Genomic DNA, 27812 nt, shown 5'->3' on the forward strand with positions numbered 1-27812 from the left:
TTCACGATGCATCCTTTCAGCTTTTCATTCGTAACAACGGTATTCAAAACGTGTCGCAGTATTTTTCTCAAAACAGCATCGATGGGCAGCGGGTTGTCGACTGGATCGCAGACTAATAGTTGACGTTCTCCATAGCTTGCTTCGTAAATTCCTAGCATCCAGTGCTCGCCTCTATCCATTTGAGCTCTCTTGTGAATGGGAATGAGTAGCACGTCGAATCCTTGTTGAACGCCGTATAGATAGTTGGAAGCCTTGTTCTGGTCGCTGATATCGTTGAGAAGAGCCATTCCTTCATAAGCGCCATCCGCTGTTGTAACGTAGAAGCGTGCGACAAATTCAGGGTCAAGTACTGCAACTTTGACGGTCGGGTAAGCTTGTTCGGCGTAATGGAGAAGCATTCTGACAATGACGGTATCTTCTAGTTGTCCATTTGCGGGTAGAATTGAGTTGATCGCTTGTTGTTCCAAATTTCCGGCTCCTTGAAGAATTTCATGGAGAGGTGCGTTCTGCATGTTGAAAATGTAGCTTGAAATCTGACGAATGTTGAAATGTCGGACTTTGTTGACGGTGAATTAACACAAAAGTTAAACTTTTCTCCACTTTGATAAATGTAATCTAATGCGAACCTTACAATTAAATTATTAATTCCTTCGTATATTATTGGTTTAAGTTGTCGAAAATTAATATTTCAATTGTAAGGTTCGCATTAGCATACATTTATAAGAGTGGAGAAAAGTATCTATAGCCATTATTGGCGAACTAATAAAGTTTGAAAATATCCTATCTGTAACTCCGAACTGCTCGACCGTAGCGCTTCAAAACCGGCGCCAATCGATTCCTCGTGGCCAAAAACCCCAGACCCCCAAGTTTACCGGAGTTTATTAATTCTGGGGCGATTTTAGACTTGGCAACCATTCCTCGTATTATAGTATAAGATAGTATGTTTGTTAAATACATTTGTTACATATGTTTGTTTTCATAAATATGTTCCAAATATCAGTGTACAAAAACTTATTACAATTAAAAAACTTAACATTGCAACATTTCAGAAATTATTTTGTTATACTTACAAACAAGCCAAAGCAAAATATATCAATACAATAATGTGAGGAGAACTGAAAATTTTATAAACCAGAAACATTTTTTATGAGTGATTCAGTATTAGATCTGATGGAACCGTTACTTTTACCGGGTATTCCAAAAATAACCAAATATTTGAAAAGTAAGTGAAAAAAAATTTGAAATATATTGAAATGTAAGGTATACTACTCACTGCTGAGGAAACCGAAGAATTTTATTTTCCCTCAGTTTCAATGTTAGTTTCGAACTTAGTGCTGCTGAGTCAACATTGTTTTTAAAATTACCACTCTTCATAAAAACAACGGGGAGCAATCAGATGACAAAATTAACAGACATTCATGCAATTGTATCCGTTTGGATATTCAATAGATAACTCAGTCTTACATTTTTTCAGTGAGAAGAACCATCCATTGACAAACTTCGTGTTTAATTTAGAAATTGGCTGAATAATTAGTTGTTTCTTAAGATTATCAATATAAAATGAATTTATTCCACAATTTCAACTTATTATTTTGCACGAACCATTTGTTTAAAACGACAAGAATTGTTGTAATTTGTTTCTTCCGTACTAATAAATAAAAATATATTTCTAATCTGTTCCGAATTTGAAATTCAGTGTTCTTTTTAAAATCATTTTTCAAATTACAAGAAGTTTTTTTAAATAAAGCCATATTTAGATCCTCAAGAAACTGATAAGTTGCAATTGACCCAATTTTTTTCATTAAGCTTTGTAAGGAAAGAAAAGTGATTTTGTACACTTGGAACCATGACAAGGGAAAAGGGTAAAAAGAGGTATAAACTTTGCTATCTAGACGAGTGAGGTATAGCGGTCGGTTGTATCAATTTACAGCGAATCGGACGAAAGCATCCTCAAGTTGATGGGGCTTATAATATTGTTATTAAAAATTTTATGGATAAAATGTGTCCCAAAGTGCATAAAGCTAAACTGCCCCAAGATATAATCTCCACGTGGTTAAAATAAAATTGTGATTAATTTGAATGAACAATGGACTGACTAAAACATTCAAAATTATCTTCTGATATCTAACCAAATATTTGTTTTAATAAATTAGTGTCTATGTTGCCTTCAGATACTTAGAAATGCCACTTGATGTCTCAAGGTATAAATAGTTTAGTCGCTGTATTAATAAGTTCACGTTTTTTTATTTTATTATTTATTTATTTATCTTTTATTAAAAAAAAAACTTGCTCATGGCAATTTACAGGAGGAGGATGCCTCAGCTGAACTCTTTCAAGGTTTTGTCTTCAAACTCTTCAAGATTGTCTTCGAACTCTTTCAAGGTTTTGTCTTGTGAAATTCCAGATTTCAGTTATCTTATCTGAACAAAATTTGATCTATTCTGGTGCAATGTATTCAATTACACATATATTTTAATAAAATGTTTGTAGTGGCTGCTAAAATATTTTGTTAAAATTCTGATTTCAATTATTTAATCTGAACAAAATTCCGTTGATTGTGTTGCAATGTTGCTAAATATATACATATTAAAAAAATCGTAATGACTGCTAAAATATTTAGTGGAAATCCAGATTTCCGTTATCTTACCTGAACAAAATTTGATCTATTATTGTGCAGCCCATTCAATTAAACAAACATTTTAATAAAATTTCTGTAGTGGCCGTTAAAATATTTTGTGAAATCCTGATTTCAATTATTTTATCTGAACAAACTTTGATGGATTATGATGCAAACACACATATTAAATAATATGTTACTAAAGACACATATATTAAAAAATTTGTAATGTCTGTAAAAATATTTTGTGAAATCCAGATTTCAGTTGTCTTATCTGAACAAACTCTAAACTGTTGGGATGCAACGTATTCAATTGCACATACATTTTAATAAAACGAATAAAAGTTTTTTTTCAAACAAGTTTTTTTTAAATATTTTTATACAAATTTAATTCCGATAATCTAACATCTTCTTTAGTAGTAATTTGATTGATTTTTCTATAATTAAGAAACATCAAAATATATTTTTGCTTTTAATTAGACAGTCAGAAGAAGTGCATTAAAGGGACATCGGTGTCTGATCTACGACTAAGGGTTAAGCCGATTACTCATAAAAATATAATTGGCTCTTTAATGATAATAAATAATGGTTCAAAATAAAATTGGTTGACAATCATAAATTAAGAAACATAAAAGCAAAACAGGAGGACGGATTGAGTGGCGAATAGCGGAGAGAGATATTATCTTTAAAAATATATGACTGTGTATAAAGAATATTGAAATTTTTGGCATAAAATTCGGTTTTTTACGCACTAAGTATTTTATGCTGTCCAATCACACTTTTAAGATATACTAATTTATCACTATACACATGGTTAATAATTGAGTAACACTGTAATTTTAAGTAACTGAATAACATTGTACGTAATTGAATAAAATTGTAAGTATTTGAATAAAATTGTAAATAGTTGTATAATATTATAAGTAATTAAAGCAGTGTAACTAATTGAATAAAACTGTAAGGAATTAAAGCATTGTAAGTAATTGAATAATATTGTAAGTAATTAAATAACATTGTAAGTAATTGAAGCATTATAAGCAGTTGAATATCAATAAATTGTAATTGAAGCATTGCAAGTAGTTGAAGCATTGCAAAATTAAATACTAGTGTAACCAATTGAACAACAAAATTCAGCTTAAAATTTACTTTTCCTAAACACAATTTTTTTTTATTAAGTTATCCGACTGGTTTCGACACAGTTTTCTTTAATAAAGGTTTAATTAAAATTTCAATTTTATTTTTGGTTGATTTTGGATTTCATTTATTTTTGGTTTTATAAAATTGTCAATACAGTTTTTCCATGGCAAAAATAAGTATTACTTATTATATCAGGTGAAAAAGACAGATAGCACTGGGGGAAAAATTGTGTTTCAATTTTACAAACAGTTGATCTTGCCTAATTTGGATGTGGAGATTTCAAACCTGAGATTAGTTTCGCACCTAAAGCTGGAGACTTTTCTTAAAATGACTTTTTAAGTTTATTTTTCGTTGAAATCTACAACTTTAAAAACGTTAAACATAACAGGAGATCACGTGGATGTTGCGACCAACTTCTCATAAGCTTAGGGCATATCATCAGGATGATTATTGCATAAGAAGGCATGCATGAAAAAAAAAATCATTAAAATTTGGAAAACAAAACTAAGAAAAGATATAATCTCTTCATCAGCTCACACGATCATATCCGCAAAAGGAGTGCTTTCTAATATTGTATTAATATAGCCAAAGCAAAATATATCAAAAAATTTAAACGAAATTGGAACACATTAAGTAAAAAATATGTACGGAAAAACAAACAAATATATCAAGCAAAAAACTGAAAATAAAATGTAAAGACTTTAGATAACAGTACACGAAAGGAAATCTACATAGTGAGGAACGAATTAAATGAACTTACCCGTACCGGAATCTTTCAAGAATGATTTATAATATTTTCGTAATAAGATTGCCAGATTACAATATATGAAAACAGAAGCATAAATAAAGTGATATCTTATGGCACGTTCTTACTGCAAAACTGAAGCGCGTCTAATTTGTTAGTTACCTTGGGTGGGCCCGAAAATGGATGCGCGCAAGNAGATAATACTTGGCATTTTCATTGAAATAAGGATTCTTGAAAAAAATGTAATGTTTCTTTACAACCATTATGTTGACTGAATTTTAATAGAATCGAAAAATAAATTTGTTCTAGTCCTAAGAGCAATTTTAATGCAAAAAAAAACTTGAATGTCATTTACTTCTTTCTGTGGTGCTAAAAAATAAAAAAATAAAGCATCTTTGTTTTACGAAGATAAAATTTGCATAAATACAATGGTTAGAGTTAAACTCTATAAAATTAAAATTAATGAAACTATTATTTTGAAATTTACCAAAAAACGAAAGTTGTATATAAGGGTTTACATATAAATGAAAAGTCCTTTATAATAAGGCATTCTACGTTGAATTTAGGCCTACTTTATCGCCTGAAACTTAATAATAAGTAAAACTTTGAAAAATGATTCAATAAAAAATTCTTAAGGCTGTCATCTCTTCCTTGTTCATAATTAAAACGTTTTGTTTTGTTTCATACTAATTACACTGGGGAACAATTTTTTTTTCGTTTTCTGTTGCATATATATATATATATATATATATATATAAGAATGATTAAAATGTCAAAATCTTCTTTCGAAGGACGTAGAATTTTTTTCCAACCATCACTTTTATCAGAGTATCTAAAGGGACTACTTTCAAATTCTCCTTTCACATATTTATCTTCGTCTTCAGATATCATCGTGGAAATTGCGAGTTAATTCATTTCGTTGCCCGGAAATACTCTCACGGTAAAATGTTTTTTCTGTTTTCTTTTTCTTGTAGTTTCTGAAGATAAAAAGTGCTGCAAAATATGCTGCAAAACTTGAGTGTGTAAAGATCAGCTCAAAATTAACCACAGTACTAATGAAACCCAAATTTTCTTTCCCTCGTTTAACTTCCTCCTTATATATTTTTAATTTCTCCATTTTGTCTTAAGAAAATTTTTTTCTCCAGCTTTTGGTCCCAAAATTGGCTACTAAAAACTAACAAAGAATGCTCTTTTTTTTTTCAAAATTATCCCATACACTTTTAATAATATTGTCTGATTTTGAAAAATCGAATTGGTCTTTTTCCTCTAAATGAAGTAAAAACTTATCTTCTGTTAAAATTGTATACGAGTTCAATACATTCAGATTTTTGGGAAAAGTGTATCCATCTTGGATTTTAGAGTTAAACACATTTTTGAATTCAGTTTGAAGAACATCTGCAAGAGTTTTTTTTAATATTAGAGAATTCCCGGTAAATTCATTATCTTCGTCCCAAATAGACTGTGATACGCAATCAAGTAGTGCTTTGAAATAAGTTTCAAAACTCTTCTCATTCGTACCGGTAAGATCTGGTGTTTTTCTCCAATACTTTTCAAGAAACTTAACTTGATCTCTTTTTAAGTTATAAAGTGTACGATATTAGTTTAATTTGCTTTCCAGAAAATTCCTCAAGTGAGCCCGAGTAGCTATAAAGAGCTTTTCCTTTTTAGAATTCTTCAAAACGTTTAATAATTCCATCATTATATCTTTATATTTTGAAACGATCTCATCAAACCCATCTAATAGCAACGCGACTTCACCATGCGAACTTAAATAACTTTTTCTCTAACGAAGTTACAGCAATAGTGTTGAAAGTTAATATTTCTGGCAAAAATTTAAAAGTTTTTCCTCATCGATAATAATTTTCTTACTTGATTTTTCTTCTAGCAATTTTCATAATTTGTTCCAGCATTTGTTTGTTGAAAATATCGAAAGTAATTTTTTCGGTTTTGGTTGTTAAAAGATAAATAAAATTTGGTAATAAAATTTAAAAAAAATTTTTTTAAAAATTATTGGAACTTTGAATTTTTTTTCTTCAATTCCCACCTTCAATTTCCACCATAATTAATATTTTGGTTGAGACCACTTTACATTCTTTCTTGACCTAACAAAATATTTGATTTTTCATGTTGAAAAACATGTAATAAACGAAATTGGAGAATTTTGCTATTTTATTATAAGAAGTGCTTCAAATATTCTGGCCAAAAACTAATATATAGTAACAATAATAATAATAATAATAATTTAATAATAATAATTGACTAAGACTAAAAAATACTCTTTCAATTTCTCTTTATTTTCTTTTTTTTTTGTGTGATTAAAAATATAGTGTTTTATAGCAAAGGGAAAAATCGAAATGGTATAAAATTGTGATTCCCCGTAAAAAAAGCTTTCAAAATATTTTCCCAAAAGTTATTTCAAGAAAACTTATAACCACTTATGTATAGATCACAGCATTTTAATAACTGAATTTCAAAGTCATTATTTTTTTCCTTCTAATGATCCCAAAATTAAATAAATTTTCAAAAATATAAAAATGTTATGAACGATTATGAGTCACGATATGAGCATATGTTATGAGCCACTATCTCTGGTTACACCATTTTGTTAAATTGTATAAAAATCCCAGTAATTGTTAATATCCCAGCAACCATTGCTTTAATCCAAGAAATAAAAAAAAAGATATTTTAGTGTTTTTTCAACGAGTACTTTTGCAAAAAAGAAATTTCATAAGAATCTCAGTCTTAACATCAACGGCTGTTGGTTCGTTTCACAGGAAATATGTTCCATGCGAAAAATAATTAAATAAATTCTTAATAATAGTTTATTTTTTAAGGCTTAATTTAATTGCTTATATTTAATATTGTTAGGTTAAATAATTCTAAAAAAGTATTTGTATTTCGATATTTAATTTAGTAGTCGTAAATTTTAATATTATTATTTAATTGTATAACTTTTAATGATTTTTGTTTTGCTTTTTAAATACAGTAAATGTTAAATTTAATAATAATTTTTCAGCAAATAATTTCTAGTAATTGATTACTTTTTTTCTTATTTCACTGAATAATTAATAAAAAAATCTTTTTACGGTATATGAATTTAGATATCATATGATACAATGTTATTTAAACAAAAAAAGTTATTTAAAATTTGTATGAGATTGATTACAACTAATTTCAAGAAATGACGGTATAAAAAATTGAATTTAAAAAAAAAATTATAACAATGACAAAAAGCAATTTATGTTGTTTTATGTTCTACAAAATGATTTCCTAATGTACAACTCCGCAGTTTTGTCATCTATACACCTGGTGCTATATACCCACCATGTATTTCGAATTCTTCTTCATTCAATTATATTTTACCTTCCACAAAACTGAAAACTTCACATTCCACAAACATACAAACTTTAAATAACTCTTTAACTGTTAGTTCTCTTGGTTTAGGCATAGATTAATTATATTAAGCATTAAAAATAAATTATTAACATTATCTCACTCGTTCAGAAAGAAGTCTGAAAGTTGTGCCCCCCTCCCCATCCTTTCACGGTAACTTCAAGATGGCAACTAATGTTCCTCTTGGGGAAGGAGTACAACTTTCGGTATCTAATTACAAATTTTAAAATAATGCCCAAGTTTCCCATATTTATTTCTGTTTATACAATTACTAAGTAATTAACAACAAGTTGTAGATGTCTGATCTAAAATTATTCTACAAGTTTTTACAAAGTTATCATTAATCTGCGTAAGAATTTTAACTTTTTTTATGCTAAGATCTTTTATTTCTAGCGAATTTTATACCTGTTACGACAAAAGCAGTTTATACTTTTGACGGGGAAGTTTATATTGAATGCAAAGGCTGTCATTTAAAAGATTGAAAGTAGAACAGTAAATATAAGCCTTTAAAAAAATGAAAATTTTCAGTTGTCTGCAATTTTAAAGTAACATATTACTGTACTCGAAATGAAAATCACGGGTACTTTTTATTAGCACGTGTCTTCACTTAAATATATCCTTGTATATCACAGTCTTTAGTACGTATGTTCTAATAGTTAATGTGGAATTGCAAAACACAAATTAAGTATCCACGACACTTTTTTCCATGAGAACACAAAAAAAGAGTCTTGGCACAAAAAATGGTAACCTAGTAATATTGTGATGGGTGTGATGTGTTTTTCTTGAAACATCATACGATCTTCTCTTTTAAACCCAAAACCTTAAGTTAAGAAATTTAATAAAATAATAAAAAAAACAAGTTTTTTTCTAGCTTAAGCCGTTCAAATTCCAATATTCATGTCGAATTAACAAACTTGATTTTTTTAAAAAAATAAAATATAATTAAAAAACAGCTTTAAAAAAACAGGGAGCAAAAAAAATGTTTCAATAACTTGTAATCTAACTATCAAATTTTCACGTAGAGTAAATGTTTGACAGTATTAATTAGATAGATTTCTGGCATCGGGCTTCCCAGTACCTTATCAAATTTTCCAGTTTCAGATTTCCCAACAGCGAATTTTCCAGTTTCAGTCTTTTATCAGACTTAGAAAGCTTTTCTTTTCTCGACCAAGCTGAACTGTCGTAAGGGCGGAGACGCAGGAAGACAATTCTAAATTTACTTTTAATAATATTAAATATCCACAGATAAACTGAGGGTGGATATTAATTTTACTTAGTATTTATTATATTTTGATAGGGATAATAATAAGGCAGTCGCTCATTCTGAATTTAATATATAAAGCATATGGTAGTTTAGATGCTATCATTTGAAAGACTGATGCAATCATTTGAAATGTAAATTCTTTTCGTAATTCCTTTTTGTTCTCGCATTTTCCAATAACCATGTGTTGTTATTGAAAAGTGTGTCTATTAATTTTTGTTCTTTCCTTTTTCATTGGCATTTAATGTAAATAAATTCTCAAAATTAACGGTGATATTAAATAAGTAATAGATTATTGGTTGGATAAACACAAGGTTATTGGTTTCGACAACCAGAATTTATTTAAAAAAAATATAATTCATGGATCCCCTCGGAACTTCTCATGGATCCCTAAGGTTCCACTTAACACCATTTGCGGATAACTGATTTAGAACAATAATTTAACAAGAAATACTAATAGTCAAATATGCTTTATATATTCTTATTGCACATATTTTGGTAATTTAAGTTGTTTTGAAGTTACAGATACTTTCACTCTCTTTTACCGCACAGACAGAAATGTCCCCCTTAAAATCATTTATACCTTTTGTTGATGACATTATCAAACGTAAACAATCAATTTTATCAAAAACAAATAACCTTAAATTTGATTAATATAGCCGTTTAATTGGTCAATAACTTTATCAAAGATAGTAGTAAACATTGTCTATAATAAAATGTAAGGAAAACAAAGAATGCCGCTTAATGAAGCTTAATTTTTTAGAATCATGAAATTAAAAAGTTAAAGTAAATTTAATGATTACCTGTGCCAGGCTAATGCAGATTTATTTTAGAAAGACATCGATGATATATATTTACTCATTTAAAATAACGTCTGATACTTTTTTTTTACATGACAAGTAAAAAGTACCTTCTCAACGTATTTAGAACCAAGTAGGAAAGGCGCAGAATGAAACTCTGAAGGTTCGATGAGGTAAAAGAATGATAACTTTCAAACACTGATAAAGAATACAAAATAACAGATAACAGACAGTTTCATTGCCTGCATGATTTTATATTTACGTATCGGAGACGAATTCATGAAGATTCATTCTTATGTAAAATAGTTGTACTTTTTAGAGTAAGGTAGAGTTATACTCTATATTACTTATTGTAATTATTTTTCATCTTTCAAGTGTAAAAATTGAAAACGATATTTTTTAAAACCAAGATTGCTTGAACTGCTTATAAAAATTTCAATATTTATCTTCACATTTAAGTGTTACATCTCTTAAATGAAGAGATTAGTGCATTGTTTGAGTTTTTATACAAAAATTACTGTAAAATAACAGTGTGTCCGTCCAAGTAACTGTAAAGAATTTTTTTTTTACCTTTACGGTTTTGAAACCGTTTACAACTAGTGTGGCTATAAGAAATCATGGATACAAAGCTATGCGGTTTTTATGCCATTTACAACTAGCATGGTTTCAAAACCGTAAAAAAGAAGTTCCATTGAACATTCAAGCTTGACTTTTCCTTTGATAATAGGCATTAGAATTAGGTTGTGGTTGAGTTGCGTTTTATGAAATGTAATGAGGTTTAATTAGTTTATCTGGTTGTTTCACCTATCGTAAGAAATGGGAAATGCTATACTTTTTTGTGTTATGCTGCATCTATGTGTGAATGAAAGTATTGTATTCCAATAGTCCCGAGTCACACATTTAGGAGTCGACTAACACTGGAAACTCTTCATGTGTTGAAGAGAATGGAGGAAATATTGTGGTCTCTAAGCTGAGAATTCAAACTTCGTTCTGCCGGTTATAAGATCGATAAATTTGCCCTCTCTTCTATAATATGTTCCCAGGTACAAAGAACGAACTAGCTTCATTGGTGCAATAAAATTCTGATTTTTTTAACAGTTTTAGGGGAAATCAGTTAATAAACGGTTTTTATCGCAGTTAACAGTTTGATTACCGTTTTATTTATGATTGTTCGATGGTTTCAATTGCATATGAAAAGTAACAAGTAAATAAATTTTTATTTAACTATTTTTTCTTAGAAATTTCCAACAGTGTAGAAGAAGATATTAAGAGACATTTTTCGAAAAAATTTCTGAAAAACCAAAGATATCTCCAGTACCAATTTCTCTTAAAGGAGTTAAAAATTGCTTAGGATTTATTTTTATTCTTCCGAGACAGTTAATAAGTTTGTTGTCTTCCTTGCTTAAATATTTATTGGCGATATATTTATATTTATTAGCTCCTGATGTATATAGTAAAGAGTATTACATTGAAGATCTAGACACTATGAAGTTAAAAATTCAGGAGGCTTTTCATTGTTTCTAACTATCATAAGGGGCTAACTACTTCATCTGTACAAATGATTTTCATTATCACATCGAAACCAAATAAATAGCACGAAGTTCTTTAGGCTATGATATGAATTCAAATTATTTCCCTTTCTAGTACCATAACGGGTAAATACACATTCATTAACAAAATCTCTGTCTTATCTTTTACCATAACAATTTCTCTATAATTACATAAAACTTGACCTGAAGCAATACCTCCTAGAATAAGGTGTTGCCTGAAGGAGACTTAAGTCCTGGATTGCCTAGCTTAAGTAGAGTCACTTTTCCCCATGATCTTTGTGCCGCTTTTGATTTTGATTGCCTGTCGCCAATCATATGGGTAAGCATGCTCCATATTGGGATAATTTGAACATCCAAGTATCATTGCACCCGAACTGTTATTTTTACTTTTGCTCTTTTTTTTTTAAAAAAACCTTATTTCTTTCATACCTTTAATTTACTGTTGACAGGTTATTCCGCATTTGGGTATTCTAATAAGTCAAATTTCGGCTTTAAATTATATAGTTTATCTGTTGGAGATTGCAATAAAAACGACGGAAAGTATCGCTGCATAGAATAGGCAGAGATGAATGGAATCCAAACAAAGTAAGTTTGGAATTAATTAGCTGTAGCAGAGCAGTACTATTGGTACTCAGATTGAGACAAAATTTCCTTACTCATTCAGATATATGTCTAAATAGAACATGTCACCTCACGAATGAGTGGTGGTGCCATCTATCTGTGATATTCTGAGTCAAGACCTAATTTCACCCTCTCTGATCAATTGAAAGACGCACCTTCCTGACTTATTTTTATTACAAGATAATGGCTGGTTAGCTTGGATTGTACAAGCTTTATTAGAAGCAACATCAGGATTTGTTTATTATTACACTGAATCATTTTTCGGATCAGACTTAATCGGACTCTCGCAAGCAGATGGCTGACCAAATGGTTGCTGCAAACCAGATGGTTGCTGAATCGTGACTTAATGATTTGTCCCGATTTAGCCACACTTACAGGTTTTCAATTGATAGTGCCATGTTATTTGTAAAAATGATAAAACGCTTCCTGATTTTGAAACAAATGCTTCTGCTTATATTTTCTGGGTCTTGAATTAAACACTCGATTCCGTATCCTTTTTCAAATTCGGTTTTCGACAAGAATTCTAATAATATGTACCAAAGGTAGTCATTTCGTAATCAGTATTTAAAAAAAGCAAAAGAATTTAAAATTGTTTTTTTATTTGTTTTTATTTTTGGATTAAATTTATACCCTTTTGAAAGAGCGATCGGAGCTTAAAAAATGATAATGTGATAGTGGTTCAAATGATAATGTGACAGTGGTACGCATAAATGGCTAAAGTTATTTAATTATATCCTCAAATTTGTTCACCATTTCTATGGGCATAAATCATAAAATTTTATAGCTGTGAATTAGGGAAAAAAATCTAAATTTGTCGTTGAAGTAATTATTTATTGATTTAGAAAAATAAATATTTGCTTAGTAACAGATTGTCTTAGGATTTATTACAGAAAAGTATAATTTATATATCGATGCCCTAAAATGTAATTGAACATACTTTAGGCTATCAATGAAACTGTTTAGAAAAGAAAATTAGGCATTTTGATTAAACAACGGTATTTCTTTTTTTTTTTTTTGTAGTATACGAGTTTTTTTTTAATAGAAATTTCAAATTAAATAAAGTTGTATTTCCTTAGACAGAGAAAGTTAAAGTTGTTTTTCTTTTTTTGTTATGAAACAATTTGTTAAATATTTGTCATAAATAAAAAAAATCGAAAAAACTGTTTAAAAGTTCTTATGAATCCAATAACATATTAAAAAAAAAGTATTTATATAAAAAAACCCAACTTGACGGCAATCATTCAACTGGTAGATTTACTCATAAATATAAATAAGATCCTTTCAAAACATCGTAAGTAAATTTTATTTCTATATAAATAAAATATACCATCAACCAAAATCTTATCCATTTTTCGACTAGGTAGTTTGTGGTTTCCGATTTAAAATTTTTATTTTTGATATTTGGAAATGAAGTTACAGTTCTTTTTCGGATGATGACAGACGGAACCGAAGCGTGAAGTAAACTCACGCAAACGAAACTAAAATGTTATTTATTTATTTTTTTTTTATTGCTTTGAGTATGGAAAAAATTATATTTTTAATGTAAACGAAATTTATTTTCAGCAACTAATTTCGAAATTTTTTTTGTCAAAATTTTCTTATATTTTAGATTTGCTCCTCCTTTTTAAATGCATTTTTTGAAGAATGCTGATTTTGAGAAAATGTCTTTACTCTAACACACACACAAAAAACGTGTAGAATTGTTTGAAATTTTGAATGTAGATTTTGTATAATGATAGCGATGTTTCCGGAGAAGATCTGAGTTTTAATTTGCTATTTTTTTTCAGGCTTTAGGTAAGAATATTTAAAATTTTTCTTTAAAAATTCCATTTTAAACAATGTATCGAGTTCTGTCTAATTGTGTTTTTTGAATTTTTTCATAAGATTTTTGTTCAAAACACTGGCACTTAATTTGTGGATATAATTACATTTATTCGATATTTCAATACTTACTGACGATAGATTGGAAAAAATATCAGTGTAGGTTATTCCGGGCAAAAGTATATCGGCCAGTGGCACTTGACCTTAGAAAAATATCAGTGTAGAATATACCGGGCAAATGTATACCAGGCAATGGCCCTTAGCTAGACCTAGTATGACTAGATCTTTGGTAAATGTCCGAAATATACATTGCTCGGTATACATTTGCTCGGTATATCCTACACTGATGTTTTTTTAAGGTCAAGTGCCACTGCCCGGTATATATTTGCCCAGTATATCCTACACTGACGTATTTTTAAGGTTCAGTGCCACTGCCCGGTATACAATTGCCCGGTATACCCTGCACTGATATTTTTTTAAGGTCAAGTGCCATTGCCCGATATACATTTGGCCGATACTCCAAACACTGATGTTTCTTCTAATCTATCGTCAGTAGGGGAGAGTCGGGTAGCCCCGCCCACTTAAGGGGTATTGCTTATATTTCTGTATAATATTGAGTAATAATAAATATTTTTGTATGTTTCTATTGTTTTATCATCTAATTAAATAATGCAGAAAGAATAAACTGAAAAAATGAATAGTTTAACTTAAAAAAATAGAAATTTGAAAAAACATGTCTTTCAGCTCTTTTCAAAATGTGTCGGGTAGCCCCGCCAAGTTACAAAAATTATGCCTTTTAACTGTTTTTTCAGGTGTAAATGAAAATGACCAATGTATTGAAAATAGATAAACCTCATTTATCATTTTTATAACAAAATTATTTTATTTATTACATATTTATATACTTTTAGTGAATTCTATTATTTAATAACAACAATATTTGTTGTTAAAAATGCATATAACATTCAAATTTGAAGCAATAAAATAATAATCTTGATGATACCCAACATTCATGTGAGCAGGGCTACCCGAAATCCAAATTTTTGTAAATTTGTAATTACTCGAACAATTTTTCACACATAAACTTCCTTCTTTATGCAAATTTAACTTAAGACTACATACTTTAATGCTGTATGTATGGAAAAAATTATTTTTTTAGTATTAAAATGAAGTTTACTCGAAACATTCCACCAATTGTTCTTAATTTCATGACTACTGTATTCAACATATTTTCAAAACTATTGTTAACCATCTGATTAGCTGCATAAATACTTGAAACTTTGAAAATAATATTTTTTTTAATATAACAATTAATGTCCGATGGCCCATTGACTTGAAAAAATATTCTGTACATATGAAATTGACAGTGGGCGGGGGTACCCGACACTCCCCTAAGTATTAATATATCGAATAAATGTAATTATATCTACAAATAAGTTAATATCAAATCGGATGTAATATATATTTCGGACATTCAGCAAAGCGACTATGTGATTGTCAACATTCACCTTTGAAAGTCAACAACCACCGATTTCGGTCATTCACAGTAACATGCACATCATTTACATAATAACTTCATCAGGACGTTTATTTCATACTTTGCTGAAATAGCATCCGGCATTATATAGAATGTCTAGGCATTGTATACAATGCCTAGTTAAATTATGCAACAATTCTCATATTTCACACTTTGCCTAAACACGTCAGGCATTATATATGGGTCATTCTCACGAAAACTGTCATTTTTCAGTTCATAAAATCCCAAAAAAGTAAAGTGAATAAAAAGCTCTGAAACTTTTTATATTAATAGAAATATGTAATGGCATTATAAAGAAAGTATATATCCTATAAATTATACTTAATATTTAAATTAATTAATTTTTTAAATAATTAATTTATAATTAATTAATTTATAATAATTAATAATTAATTAATTAATTTAATAAATAAATTAATTAATTTAATAAATTAATTTATTAATTTTTTAATTTATTTTTCAAATTAATTAATAAGTAAATTAATTATTTTCACTATTTAAAAAGTGAGGGAATGACACTAATAGTGAGGGAATGATATTTTATTTTAATACATGTTTTTATCTAAGTTACATCTACCTAAAGTTTGAAAATGATAACATACTAAGTATATCTAATATTTATTATAATTTAGTCTTATATATTTAATAGTTTTTACAGGTTTGGGAAATAAAATTGGCTGGCACGATTGAACAAAAAAAAATTTAATAATATACTCATCTTGAATCATTCCCTCACTTCAGCGTCATTCCCTCACTTTATACACTAGTGAGGGAATGACGAATTCAATAAAATTTAAAAATAACAGTTAGGCCTAATTAATTTCTGAAGTCAATCACATACAATTATATTCATACAAGAAAGCAACATATAATTATCCACTTTCTCGATGAAGTTGTATTTTATTTTACTCTAAAAAATGACATGAGGGAATGACAAATGTAAAAAATTTTACCTGGTTTGATTCATTCAAATTTATTCCACAGCAAAGCTTCTTTAAGTTGAAGATGGAAACATACTGCAATTTTGTTCTATGATGCCAGTTGTTAACTTCTGAAGTTTTTATTAAAATATTTTTATTCTAAGAAGATTGCAGGTGATAAGAACATTGTTGTGAGGGAATGACGCGAAACACTGGGGACAAAGTTTAAAATAGTGCTGTGTTAATATTTTTATCAGAAATTAAATTTAAAATTGATTTTCTGAATTCTATATTTCAGTATTCTGAAATAAAAAACACGAATTTGTAAAAAAAAAATTTTTATTTCAGAAACAATTTTTTTCTTTTTTTAAATCAGCAGTGGGGACAAGTGAGGGAATGACATATTGGTATATTTTAATTACCTAAAATAAATAAAAAATAAAAATTGATAATTTTATTTTTATTCTTTTGTTAGCTTGCATTCTGAAGGACACTTTCCCTGAAAATTTTTTTTCGTAAGTTGTAAAACAAACATAAAATATACTGGGGACATGAAAATGACTGTTTTTGTGAGAATGACCCATATAATGCCTGCGTTTCATACTTTGCCGGTAACATGTATAAAAATAACAAATCATCTTGCTATCACTAATAAATTTTTTTTCTGAAATTGTGCAAGAGTTGTAAAATGATAAACAGAGTTGGGTTTATCTAAACAGGCTGTTTTGCAAATGTTACAAACTTTGTTACATATTACATGACAAACTTCTAGGGGAGATAAGGCATATATAATAAGGATTAAGTACTGTATAGTAACCCACGACGCGAAAATGAACTTGTACCCCACTAGGGGCACTTTCCTCTAAGAAAATGCTTTTACGTGTGCCTTTGAACAAGTATTTTAATTTCATGTTAGTTTTATGTTATTAAAGAAATAATGACGAAGATTGCATTTAAATAGATACAGCATTGGGTTTTTAATCGTAATTTAATGAGCTGGATAATAATTTGCCTAATCATTAAATTACTAATAAACAGCAATTTTTGTGGCTATATTAATGCAATTTGATACTATTTGCTGGAAAACATAAAATTAGAATGAAATTAAGAAAATTTAGATGGATAAAAGTACCTGTTCAGAAGCACTTGTAGAAACAGTTCAAAATAGGAAAGAGCCTCTAACATACAATATTTCCGATCATGTGTTCCTATGTAATCCTTAATTCTTATGATCTGTCCTACCAACCCTAGAAATCTGTCGTAATATTTACTGGACTCCTGTATACTTATGAGTAAATAAATAAATAACAAACAAACAATTCTATGAAAGACTAACATATTAGTGAAACTTTGGATTTTTATTATGCTAGTAAGTATGTTATTGTTTTGCTTCGTAAATGAAACGTTTTTACATTTTATTTTCTATTTAAGTTTTATTACATATATATATTCCATGTTGTATATTTCTAACTTGGACTGATAGTTAAGACACGGTTCCCAGTAGAACACCAAAGCTAAGCATCATTGGCTGCGGTCAGAAAGCGGTTGGGGTGGCTACTTTGATCGTTCTGCGTAGGGACCGAAGGTGCGTGGTATTGGTCCTCACGGGCTCTACCGTAAAATTCTCGACTTTTCACACAGTTCGTCGGGCTACCAAAGCGAAGGAGCCATCCCCTATGCAGAGGATCAAAACTGTGATTGCAAGTTTCGCGGATCCTGATCAGGGATGTTCCCAAACCGTCGCCAATAGCCCGCTGTGCAGCTCTAGTGAGATGTTGATAAAATACCTTTACCTACCTCTTACTTGTTCGATGGAATTGTATTCATATAGACAAAGCTTTATTTGTCTATGTTCATAATCAAATATGTGACGTTGAATTTACTTCATTTTAATAACCTTAACTAAGAATAATTCCATGATACAAATATTTTTTTACACATAAAAATAAAAATTTATTTCTCCAATGGATTATATCCATTTCTACTCTCACTTTTTTATTTACTGTGAGATTTTTATTATTTAGTTTTTTTAATCTTCAATTTAAATTTAAAAAAAAATTGGATGATATCTTTAAACAATGCTTCCACCTGACACGGCACATTATTATATGTAGCTACAAAGGAGCAATGTATAGTTTAAATTTTAAGAATTTAATTTAATTTTTCATCTACAACATCATAAGCAACACGATATACAGCAGCATTTAAATACAACATGGTAATTGGCAACCAAAACAAGATACTTTTAAATGTTTATTTGAAAAGAAAACGAGTCTAATATGCATTGGGCACCAATAGAGTATTAAAAAATTCCAATGGAGTTAGGCCAAGCTCGGCCATTTTTTCTCGTCCCCACCTAAGAGCATATTGCAGAGCTGTATGTCCATATCTGTCTTTAGCATTAATATCGGCGCCTTGTGAAATCAAATACTCGATTATTTCATTTCTTTCAGCATAGAATAATGGTGTTTTATCATCGAAACCTTTGGCTTCAATGTCAGCACCATGTGATAGTAAAACTTCGACAATCTCCTTACTTCCTCTGAGGCATTCGTGCAGAGGCGTATTCCCCAATCTATGTCTAGCATTTACATTTGCCCCTTGGGAAATTAAAATTTCGACTATTTCTTTTCTATAAGCATAGAAGAGAGGTGTTGCCTCAAAGCTATTTTTAGCTTCAATATCAGCACCGTGTGATAGTAAAAGCTTGACAATTCCCTTACTTCTCCTAACAGCTTCATGCAGAGGTGTATCTCCGTGGCTACTTTGAACGTTAATGTCAGCACCTTTTTCAATTAAAAATTCAACTACGTCCTCACTATCTGCAAAGAACAGAGGAGTCTCTCCACGTATATTTTTAGCTTCAATATCAGCTCCATGTGATATTAAAAGCTCGACCATCTCTTTTGTTTTTGCAACAGCTACGTGCAAAGGTGTTTCTCCATTACTACTTTCAGCTTTAACGTCGACGCCGTTTGAAATTAAAAGATCGACTACCTCCCTGTTATTAGCAAAAAACAGAGGTGTTCTATTATCCTTATTTTTAACTTCAATATTAGCGCCGTGAGATATTATTAGCTCTACCATCTCTTGTCTACTCTCTTTAACTGTCTTGTGCAGAAATATATCACCGCTCCTGTTTCTTGCTTCAAGATCAGCGCCCTGTTTAATCAAAAACTTAACTACCTCCTCACTATTAGCTAAGAATATTGGTGTTTCACCCCGATAGTTTTTAGCTTCGATATCAGCGCCGTTTGTTATTAAAATTTCGGCGATATCCTTATTAGCAGCATAGTGAAGAGGTTTCTGTCCTCTTATATCAGACTTATTTATAAGTTTGCTTTTACTTTTTAACAGAGCATTGAGAAGTGTTAATAATCCTTTTTCTGCTGCTTTGTGTAATAAGGTTTTTACTGGTAATTTAGCTACAGAAGCAAGAAGCAATTGATTCATTGTTTCACACATGTCATCAATATTTGCTCCATTTTTTAAGAGTAAATCGGCAATATCCCAATGACCATTTTTATCAGCATATCTTATAGGCTTCCATCCGAAAAGGTCTTCAGCAGCAACACTATATCTGTGCTCTAATAAAGTCATGGTAACATCATAGTATCCATATGCAGCAGCTACATGAAGTGCTGTTCTTCCTATCCTATCTCTAGCATTAATGAAATCTTTTACTTTGTCTGCATTTGTTAATAATTTCCTTACCTCCTTTTCATCGCTGTTTAAAACCGCAATATGCACCTCGCAGTTAGTTTCCCCGTCAGTTACCATATAATCAAAGAAAATAGAGGTTAAGTATTGCTTCTTTCCATAAATCTGATCAAAAAAAAATTTCCTTACTTTTTCCCTTTTTACATTGTTGAAATAAAAAAGTGCAGCAAAATACTGGGTAAAACTGTAGTGAATGAATATTGGCTTTTCATCGACAATATGACTAATGAAACCTGAATTTTCTTTCCCATCTTTTACCTGCTGTTTATATTTCTTCATTTCGGTTATTTTGTCATCTTCAAGAAAATTTTCCGATTCGTTTTCTCAAAGCAGTGCATCTAAAGATAACAAGGTATATTTTCGTAAAAACGATTCATGTAGTACTTCATATTCTGGTCCAGATTTTGTTGCATCTAATATCTGCTTTTCTGCAAGATGCCTTTTGTATTTCATTTCAACAAATAATTTATAAAGGCTCAGAATACTTAATTTTTTCGGCAAATTTAAATCTATTTTGTTGGACAGCTTAAAAGGGGTTTCGAATTCTCCTTGAACTTCAACCAGCATTTTTATTTGCAATGGTATTCCCGTAAATTCTTTTCTTTTATCCGAAATGGGTTGCAGCACTCTGTCAAGCAATTTATTGGCAAAATTCTCCGTAATACTTAGTTTCAGAATTTTACAGAACTAATTTTGAATAAACAACACCTGATCATTTCTAAATAGTGGTCTTAGAGTATACGATAGTACACTTAATATATCTTCTAGTTCATTTTTCATGTGTGGGCGTGTAGTTATCCAGAGTTTCTCTACTTTTGAATACTTCAAAACTCTTAATAGTTCAACAACTTTCTCTTCGTATTTAGGAACTATTTCATCAAATCCATCAAATAACAAGGCAACTTTACCTACAGCATTTAATCCGTGTTTAAATAACTCTTGCTCTAAAGGAGTGTTTATTAATGCTATGTCCATTATAAATTTAAAAATTGTGTCCTTATCGTTATGAGAATTGACATTTGCTAGCTTTCCTGTATAATCATTCAAGTTAATTCTCACAACCCAAAGGGTGGCATCTTTGTTTTTCATATTTTGAGCTAATTTAGTCAATACAGTTGATTTCCCCGCACCAGACACTGAACTTATAACTACTATTCGCTCATCCAATTCACGACATTCATAACCGTCACCTGTGTCTAAATACCTGCGCAATCTCGATGTAGCACCCCGAGAATTTTGCCACATAAATCGTTCATCTTCCTCTTTTAACCAATGAATATTACGGTTCTCATACTCAATACAAAGTTTATCAAAATCGCTTCTGGAATAAGAAATCAGCAATATATCCTGATTCTGTGCAAGTTGAGATGGATCAATCCGACCATTATAAGTAAGGTAAAATTTGGTATCATTTTTAATGTATTTGTTAATTTTTGGCAGTTTAAAAATGCGATCAATATAGTAACTCTCAATATCACCCAAATCTGGAAGCGTTTTTCCTACCTCTATCGCTTCATTGTTGATAAGTTTAGATAATGTTTCTTCATCTACCAGGTGTGATGACTCACTTGTTATTAATTTACCCAAGCTTATCTTTCTCCCTTGAAAGTAAATTTTCTTCTCTAAGAGTTGCTTTTGAGAATCATAGGTTAAGTCATCAAGTTTAATTTTTTTATCATCCCTTATTTCACAATTAAAATTATTCTTATTTCCAAAACAAAATTTTAAATCATAAATCCTTTGAGAAACTAAAATAAACTTATACTTCGGTTTATCTTCGAAAGCCCTAAATAATTCTTTAAAATAAGTTTTTGATAGTTCTTCTCTGTTCACCACTGATTCACTGTTATATTCAACCACGAATAGCATAGAAACGTCCTTATCCGATTGCTTTACAAATTTATTCAACGGAAAAAACTGCTCTAAATTTAGAAGCTGCTTCAGACAGAGAAAAAAGGTTTGATACTCATTTTTTGTCTTTTTCAGAACTTTATGTATTTTTTTAATTGCTACTATAGGATGGACTTTAAATATAAGATGTAAAAATTGCAAGTTTGAGTCTTTTAAGAAACCATCAAAATCTATTGTAGACTGTTTAAATTCAATATATTCAATTGACAGAAGATAATCCAGAGACTGTTTTCTGTAAACATCATTAAAAGCATCCTGATTATCTAATTTAGATTTTATTTCATGGTGTATAGTTGGAAAAACAGACAAAGCGCTTTTGACACAAATAATCAATTTTTGAAGTTTTTCTCCAATCCCGTATTTGATGAAACCTCTTCCTTCCCCCTGTTTCATTTCTAAACCTTGCAATATTTCTTCAATTATATTTGCATTCAATACTCCTTTTGTTTTTGTATCAAGAGAAGAAAATAAGTCATCAGCGTTAGAAAGCATCGAAAATTGCTTTAACCTGCGGCAACCATCTAGAAATTCAAACTCCGGCTGTGTGAAAATATTAGCACTACATTCTCCTTTTTCAACACTTTGAACTTGGTAACGAAGAGTACAATATTCGCTATCCTCAGGAGGTGGATTATAGCAGTTAGTACAATTGGCTAATTTATGAAAATGTTCATATTCGTTGGTGCTCGTTGAAAATATATTAAATATTTTTTCAACTATTATTCCACCTAATCCTTCTTCTACTAATGGCCAGTCTATGACCTTCATTGTCTTTTTTTCCGAACTGCATAATAAAGAATTTTTAATGTTGTTCATATTGTGAGATTCCATTGTGTATTGAAAAAAATCCCAACTAGATGATCTGTGGGGCATATTTTCTATAAATACCCGGTACAAGTTACCAACGTTAAGATGTGAGTGAAGAGTATTCACCAAATTTGGTGCGGATAGGTAAATTGTGACATCCAAGAACGATGATGAATGGGCTTTACCGCTGTAGCGTACATCAAAGTCACTTTCCATTTTCAACAACATCTCTTTGCAACCAGGACTGTCAAAGACTACTGTATGCGTGTGAAAACCTTCGTTTCTGCTTTTTACAAAAAAGTCACTCTCGCCTTTTGTAAGGTATTCAGTAGAAAAAGTAGTGATCTGTGCTAACCAACCTCCTAATGAATGTCCAGTAATAGACAGAGTCAAGTTCGCTGATTGTTTTCTATTGAACTCTTCCACTTCAACTGCAATTTTATAGGAAAAAGTAATTGCAGAGCTCATTTGAGAAGTATATTTATTCGATAATATACCTTCATAATCAGTCCAAAGATCTTTCACGTTCTTTGGATTTGTACCTTTGTGTGCAATTACAACTTGTTGGTGATCGGGATTCCAGTATGCTGCTCCAATATAACCGTCTTTTCGGTTTTTCGCAGTGTTTAATAAAACCCAATCTTGTTCTAATGTTTCTAAATATTTTTCTTCTTCATAAACTCTAGATGAGAATTGTGCTAACTGATAAACACTGGGATAAATGAACTTATCAAGGCGAATAGATCTTGCATCACTGGTATTTTGATTCACTGATATGAAATTTTCTTTACTGATTTCTAAATTAGCTACTTTTAATTTTCTACTGTATGGAAAGATCATTTTTAGCTTGAGACTTTCCTTCTAACTTGTTTTGTAAAAGCTTTTCTTCTTCAAAAGATTTCCCACTTAGTTGCATTGCCTTCCTTCATCCATCTAAGAGTTAATTCAATATCAGCACTATTTGGTCTCTATAAAGAATAAAATTAATTTCAAAATATTTTCTAAATTACTAAATATTACAAAAATAACATAATTTTATGTATGAAAGTCAAAAGGTTTGGTGAAAAATACCATATTCTCAAGATTTATTAACGATTTACTTTCATCTATTTTATGTGTTTGCTTTAAGTTTTAAAACAGCTTGATAAATTCAGTTTCAGGTTTTTATTTGAAACCTAAATAATATTAACAAGAACGGTTTCTTATCTCTTTTCAATCCACTTTTTATACATTCAAGTCGATCAAGTATTTTTAACTATTACCTTCTTTATATAGTTTCTATAATAAATCGATTATTATATACTTTCTCATTTTGTTTTTAATATATAATAAAGTCATGAAATGAATTTATCCTTTAATTTCTATTTTGTTTTAATTGAAATATCCGAAACTAGTTTTTCAAATTGATTTTCATATGTAACTCATACTTTTTTAAAGCACTTGCTCTTTTTACTTCTACTATACCGTAAAGTATACAAATGTGTTAACAAATTTGTCTAAAACTCCTAGAACGTGTCAAAAATTATTTAGGAACACATTCTTAAGAAATTTGAAAATTTTCACGAACGACTTCTATTTATTCATTTTCAGAAAATAAGCAGTAAGAAGTCATAAAACTAAATTTTTGAATATGCGAATTTTCTAAATTAGATAACTTAACCACAAGACAAATTTATTTAAAATTTTATATTTTGTTATTTATTCATTTATAGAAAACGAGAAGTAAGGTGGCACAAACGAAAAACTAAATTTTTGAATAGACGACTATTTAAAATTAGATATCTCTGAAACTGTTCGATCGATTTGTTTTAAATTTTGCAATTTGTCAATTAAAATTACAAATTTAGAAATAATGCCTAATATTAAGTAAATTAAGAAACAATAATAAATAATTTTTAAAAATTAATTTTTTTTATGTGGTATTAGCATTTTGTAAACGAGTTTTTATAATTGCGTTAAAAATTTTTCAATTCTCTTATTTGGTTCTTGGGTTAAGGCTAACTACGTTGTCCCCCCTAACAAAAAAGAAAGAAATTAACATTAAAGTGTCTAAATTTACGACTGCTCTCGAGCCTAAGCCATTGGGACCATATTTTCCAGATTGCAGATAAAGCCTATACCAAGAGTCCAAACTCGTCGTGAAAAAAATTTTGTGCTCATTCATAGAAATTACGATTTTGTGTCGGATTTTGTAATTTAAAAATATGGTCTGCTCAAGGGGCTTGAAAAACCACCCGCCCGCCCGTCCTCGGCGCTCAAAAATTCCCAGCGTTCCCAGATAAAAATTCCCAGATAATAAATTTCTCGAATCCGACGTCCGTGCGGACGGCCATTTTCCCGTTAATGTTCGAGATACATTTTCAATTTTTGCTATCTTACAATCTTTTTAGAAGTAGTAGATAAAGAAAATTTTTCTCAAGAATGGGTGTCATTAAGAATTAAGATCGTTTAGCACCAGAAAATTTCAGCTCTCCGAGTCCAAGCTGTTTATAAAGACCTAATGCAGCAAAATGATCCACATTGCAGCAACATACTGCATATGGTGCAGTTTGATAAAGAAGAAGCGTTAAACAGAATTAGGAAAATCTACCTAAATGGAAACCCCTTTCTGATTTCTGTGCAGAAACCTCTGTAAATCATTGGCTTGATTGTGGAACTGACAAACGTCATATTTGATTCATTTAAAAAATGCAGTACCCTCGGTTAAATTGACATTCCAGATAACTTGACCTTTGTCCTTTAATTTATTTCATAAAAGAAATAAATTATTTCATAAAAGAAATACTAGGTTACTATTAGTAACCTAGTATTTATTTTATTACTGTATAATGTAATCCTAGTATTTGTAATCCTAGTAACTACTAATTCATTGTGAAATTTATAGAAATTTTTGTAATAAATAAGTGAAAATTATATTTTTACTTATTTAGATGCTGCAGGCTAGTTTCACAGGAGGACGGGTACATTGTTGAGCAAGCCGTCCTTGAGGACGGGTAAAAATTTCTGAATTTTTTCGAGCCCTGGTCTGCTCTAATTAATTATCGTGTTAAAAGCTAATAGCCTTCGAACAATTAAAATTGGATTTAACTGGTTGAAGAATAGATGATCAGGTAAAAAGTTATTCAGGGTGCTCACTTCTTTCGTTCTGAACTTTATAAGAAATTAGAATAAATGAATAAGAGTTCGATAAAATATAGCAGCGTGCTCATTCACTGAAAATTTTCTTTAAAAACAGGGGAGGGGATAATAGACAATTTGCACTCCTGTATCAACTGTCTATCTAAAAGAATATATAGTAACACATTATAAAACTAGGTATTCAAATGCCATGGAACTTTTTTTTTCTTTCTTTTTTTGCGAAAACATTTTCCAGTATATGATCCAACGAAATATTGTCAAAGGGACAAAGTAACTACTTCCATTTCCTAGTTGACGAGGAATTTGAAAAACTGAGGAAATTTTTCATTTTTTTTATTTTATTTAAAAAAAAAGTAGATCTGGCATTGTACACCATGCAAGTTAGTATAGAAGTATAGTTTAAGCAAGAAGTATAGAAGCGCAAGTTCGATTTGTCAGTTACCTTGGATTAGCCCGAAAATGGATGTAAGCAAGGTAATAATATTATACTGGTTAATTCAAAATTTCTAATTATTAAGGTGGAATTTTATTTACAAAATTTAAATACCAATATTGTTTAGAAAAATTATTAACATTAATTGAAAAAAAATATTTTATTGAAAAAATTCTTTATTAAATAATAGAAGATTTTTACCCACGAATTTGTCCTTGATAAAAATAAAGAAAATTTTAGTAGATAAATTTTTAATATATTCATTAATATTTATAACACATGATTACAGCAATGATTTAATATAGATCTCAATTTTATCATTTAGATATCCATTGTTTTTTTTTAATCAAATTTTGGAGGAGTCCGACTATTTGTTTTTTTTGGACAAATAAACAGTAGTACAAATTCTTAAATTTCTAATCATTTGATTAAAAATGGTATTTAAATAAATGCTTTTAGTAACATTACAATTCCATGCAGTTAAATTTAAAATCATTTCTTTAATCGCAAAAGTCAGCAATGTAGATATTTTACAACGTTTATATTAACTTGCCTTCGTGTATGTCTGTCTGGGTGGAATTTTGTAATCGATTTTAAACTAACTTCCCGACTAGCCACAAACTTCAAATTTGGCACATAGTTCAGAATTGGATGATAATGTATGAAAATGAAGAGAAAGAAGACAAAGTAAAATAAAATTAAAATTTAAAAAAAAATTAATATTTTCGCGATTGTCTTTTGTTGTCGATTCGATTATTTCAAATTAGAGTCACATGTCAGGCGAAAAGTGTTTTATTGTCGGAGTATTTTTATTGGCTGAAAAATCAGTTTAAAAATATTCTTTTTTATTTTGAATTTTTTTATTTTAAATTATACTTTTTTTATTTTTTAATTGTTATTTTATATTTTTTTTTTAAATAATTATTTTTTAATTATTATTCTTCACTACAAAAAACGTAGTTCTTAAAAATATATATTTATATTTAGAATATTTATTCTTCTTTATTGATACTTAAATCCTAAAAATTATAACTAATGTAATTGTAATAATAATGAAGCAAGATTAATTCCTCGGGGTAAATATTACTTAAAAAAATTGTATAATCTTGAAAATTAAAAGTAATAAAATCATCAATAAATCTAAAAACAAATTTAATACTTAGGATATAATTTTTTAATTGCAGTACAAAATTAAGATAGCTAGAAGTGATGAAAAATTAGATCCTTATGGTATTTCACGCATTTAAACAAAAAATGTTTTTCATTGTATAGATAATTATAAAAAAGAAAAATAGTAATTGAAATTTGCCATCAATCAAAATGACAATTAAATATATTTTTTATGATCATGCTATTAAGTCAAAAGAACATCTTTTATTTCGGAAAGGTGAATGCTATTGA

At 29.4% G+C, this 27812-nt stretch overlaps 2 protein-coding genes across 2 annotated transcripts in view; one reads left to right on the forward strand and one right to left on the reverse strand.

The window, feature by feature from the left end:
- The window catches only part of LOC110283343 (uncharacterized), a 62088-nt gene that overhangs the window by 15520 nt on the left and 18756 nt on the right, over window positions 1–27812 (forward strand). The window contains exons 3-4 of the mRNA XM_071181838.1: window positions 23889–23968; window positions 25771–25833. Of these exons, the coding sequence (XP_071037939.1) occupies window positions 23889–23968; window positions 25771–25833 (143 nt within the window). The remainder of the gene's footprint in view (window positions 1–23888; window positions 23969–25770; window positions 25834–27812) is intronic.
- LOC122272253 (putative ankyrin repeat protein RF_0381) lies at window positions 17956–20401 on the reverse strand. The gene has a single exon (XM_043055692.2). It carries the CDS (start codon window positions 20399–20401, stop codon window positions 18677–18679), a length of 1725 nt encoding a protein of 574 aa, XP_042911626.1. The 3' UTR covers window positions 17956–18676.

Source organism: Parasteatoda tepidariorum, chromosome 6, assembly GCF_043381705.1.
Source record: "Parasteatoda tepidariorum isolate YZ-2023 chromosome 6, CAS_Ptep_4.0, whole genome shotgun sequence".
NCBI classification, from domain to species: domain Eukaryota; kingdom Metazoa; phylum Arthropoda; class Arachnida; order Araneae; family Theridiidae; genus Parasteatoda; species Parasteatoda tepidariorum.